Source organism: Megalopta genalis, chromosome 1 (assembly GCF_051020955.1).
Source record: "Megalopta genalis isolate 19385.01 chromosome 1, iyMegGena1_principal, whole genome shotgun sequence".
NCBI lineage: Eukaryota > Metazoa > Arthropoda > Insecta > Hymenoptera > Halictidae > Megalopta > Megalopta genalis.
In genome coordinates, this window is record NC_135013.1 from 37,556,303 (window position 1) to 37,559,637 (window position 3,335).

The 3,335-nt window shown below is 37.5% G+C and overlaps 1 protein-coding gene across 1 annotated transcript; it reads right to left on the reverse strand.

Moving 5' to 3' along the window:
- Positions 1 to 1,200: 1,200 nt before the first annotated feature.
- Positions 1,201 to 2,981, reverse strand: LOC117218727 (uncharacterized). Its single transcript, XM_033467300.2, has 3 exons — positions 2,657 to 2,981; positions 2,138 to 2,367; positions 1,201 to 1,937 (listed from the first exon to the last, which is right to left on the reverse strand). The coding sequence occupies exons 2-3, from the start codon at positions 2,181 to 2,183 to the stop codon at positions 1,402 to 1,404; spliced, it is 582 nt and encodes a 193-aa protein (XP_033323191.2). The 5' UTR covers positions 2,184 to 2,367; positions 2,657 to 2,981; the 3' UTR covers positions 1,201 to 1,401.
- Between the last annotated feature and the right edge of the window lie 354 nt (positions 2,982 to 3,335).

Below are 3,335 nucleotides of genomic sequence, written 5' to 3' on the forward strand. Positions count from 1 at the left end.
CAATTCGCAGGCCGGCTAAGAACGACGAGTGCACTGCTGCACGTGCATTGAACCCGCTAAACTCCTGCCCGGATAACGAGATCTTCCAGGATAAAGGACGCAACGGGAACGCTAAATCACACGCAAAATCTTTCGCAAGTCTCGAAAGCGTTTAGAAGGATGATCTATAGGCATCGCGGCTGCGTGTCACTGGCCGTAAATCAGGCACTGTGCACAGGCCCGCGCGGTTACGTCGATTACGAATATGATTATACTGTGCACCGTGCATAATTCTCTGAATTGAGTTTGATACATCGACGTCGGTTCCGGTGACGCGAATTCATATCGCTTGCATACAAAAGACCTGCCTGCGTAACGGGAACTCGAAAAAACAGAGTAGTGACCCCTGGTAACCTTTGTTCGCCAAAAATGTATCGACTCATCGATCATGGCCACAGGATTTATAATCTCGCGGAGGAATGTCTTTGCAATTTCTCCCTGCCCACGCGTCGGTAATCCATGGCAACCGAGAAAACCATGGGAAAAACTTCGATCGGTCATAGAAACTATAACGCCGGCTATTTTCAACCCGTTCATCGCCTGATCTGGCATTCGTGTCTCCGGCTATCCTTGGAGACTCGCATGAGTGGCTGTGCGTTAAGCCGAGTATCTGTTCGCTGCGAATCGTGATATCTTTTTGCAAATTTTTAACTGGTATTGGTAGGATTTTCATTCAGTCTTTTTCCGGAAGAAATTTTGAACAAAATTGAAAAATGCTCAAGATCGTGCACTTTGATAAGAATTAATATTTTATTATCAACCAGAAATGATTTTCTAACCAGCACAAGACTTCTTTCTCTTATTTCGATTAAAGTGAATTAATTATTTCAATAATAGAGAAGTTGTCTACGAAATTGGTTCTCATTTGTGATCTAGCATATATCTTGATCGCTTCCAATATGCTGTTGCTCTCAACTTTTTTAATAGCAGCTTTATAATAATATCTTCATATAATAATATAAAAATGCAGACAAATTTTTTATCAATTTTGCAAAAATAAAACATCAACATATCACACAACAGGACATTCTATGCATACAGAGTGCTACATTTAGATTCATCATTTAAAGTATTCTTTTCCTTCTGAAAGAATTTTTCAACAAAATCCTCTGACTGCGCTTAAAGCCTCTCTTCGATCCAATAATAATAAACTGGCAGACTGAAGATTTCACAAGGCGCAGACAAGAGAAAAATTGATCGAATATACACCCTACCTGGCGGATCCTTAAAATATTCTTCATGGAAAGAATTCGATAAGCACGACACTAAAATGACATTAAAAATATCACGATGACCCCTCTGTTCACTGATAAGATTATTAATGATCCTCGAAAGGGGTTCTTAAGATTTATGTGCGTGGCTTCAAGATCCAATTTTTTTTCTCTTGATGAAAATGGCCTCGAGGATCAACTTTTCTCTGTTCATGAAAACGGTTTCGAGGTCCAATTTTTCTTTCGTGATATAATTGTCTTCGAGATCTATTTTTTCTTTATTGATATAATTGGTTTTGAAGTCCAATTTTTCTCTGTTCATAAAAACAGCTTTGAGGTCCAATTTTTCTTTCGTGATATAATTGACTTCGAGGTCTATTTTTTCTTTATTGATATAATTGGTTTTGAAGTCTAATTTTCTATTCAATTCTCTATTCATAAAAATGACTTCGAGGTTCAATTTGTCTCTATTGATATAATTGGTTTCGAGGTCCAAGTTTTGATTATTGGTAAAACTAGTTTCGATGTCCAATTTTTCATTATTGGTAAGAATAGCTTCGATGTCCAAGTTTTCTCTCTTGATATAATAGGCATCAAGATCTAATTTTTCTCTCTTGGTGTTGTTATCCTCGTGCTCCAATTTTTCTCTCTCGATTAAATTGGCTCCGAACAAAGGAGCATTATCGTCTATGGGAACAAGCAGCTTGTGAATATGCAACGAGCATCGATATGCAGGGATTCGGGAGCAAGGTGAGAGAAGAGGTTGCAACAGGAGGACGACCGGTGTCCTGCTCGAATCAGTCGTCTTAAGGAGACCGACACAGCCGAATATTAATCAACGAGAGGTGCGGTCGCATCCTTGACACGTAACGCCAACGCAGACTTACCGTTATCCGGAAGGTGTTTGTGCATTAGCCATCCGGTGCAATGCATCCTCTTTCATCATCGAGTTTCATAGCCGGCTGACACCGAGGATTGAGCGAACCTCGTCGCGTTAACATGCTCATTAGTAACACTTTTTCGCTGCTTGTCTTCATTAAAATGTTTCATTGAATGCTGAGTACCTTCTTTGGACGATATTATAATAATCTGGTATGGGCCTCCTAATTATTATGCACTGTAACAGGATGAATTTACATACAATGACAAAATGACTTTACGTATAGAAGTGTATACAATTTATTAGACTACTCTGACTTTACAGATCAATCTATACAGAATTAATTAGGCTACTGTGACTTTACATATCAACGTGTATAAAATTGATTAGACAACCGTGACTTTACCTGCCAAAGTGCATGAAATTGATTCGACCATTTTCGTGTAACGTAAGAGATCGTAAATGTTACAAATGTAGAACAATTTCATCATAATTTACTTACATAATTACATGATTACATACTTACATGCTTACATAATTTTTGTATAATCGTATTTTCTTGGACCACCATTTTGTCAAGTTCTCTGTTCATTGATAATGATGCGCGATAAATTAAGTGCTTGAAATGGATTGGATTTCGGCCCGATCTACAGACGAAGAATAGATTAAAAATAAGAGTTCTTTTGTAAACGATCTCAAATGCACATTGTACTATTAAATGCAGTTTACAGAGGAACAAAGGCAGAAACTTTTACCGGAAACAGCCACGAGTCGGCAAAAAAGAGCGAGGAAAACCAGCGGTAAAAATGTTGTTACACCTGGTAGCTACCGCCTGCGAACATGAAACTGGTCGGCACGGCACGGCGGAACGCGAATTAATTAACAAGTTCATAAGCGCATTATATGGTTTTGATTTCTATCCGCTTTCATAGTACTGGCTGATCCTCTGCGGCCTTGATTATGTCGTTTCTAAAGATAGTAATTATTGCATTGGACTTAAATAATATATGTATATATATTTATTTATTTATTTATTTTGGTGATTCATTAATATTAATAAGAAATATATTTTCCCTTAACTTTTTAACTATGTCATCTTAAATTAAAAATTCTTAAACTTTGATCTCCTAAATCATATACCAGCCTGATTGTCAAAGTAATTCCAGTAACACTTTCGCAAACACCTATAATCAAAATATATATAA

Bases quoted from the DNA above. Each gene is read 5' to 3' on its own strand.
- LOC117218727 (XM_033467300.2), bottom strand. From the start codon at position 2,183: ATGCATTGCACCGGATGGCTAATGCACAAACACCTTCCGGATAACG. The intron at 1,938-2,137 runs GTAAGTCTGCGT...TTGTTCCCATAG, and splicing joins CAAACACCTTCCGGATAACG to ACGATAATGCTCCTTTGTTC.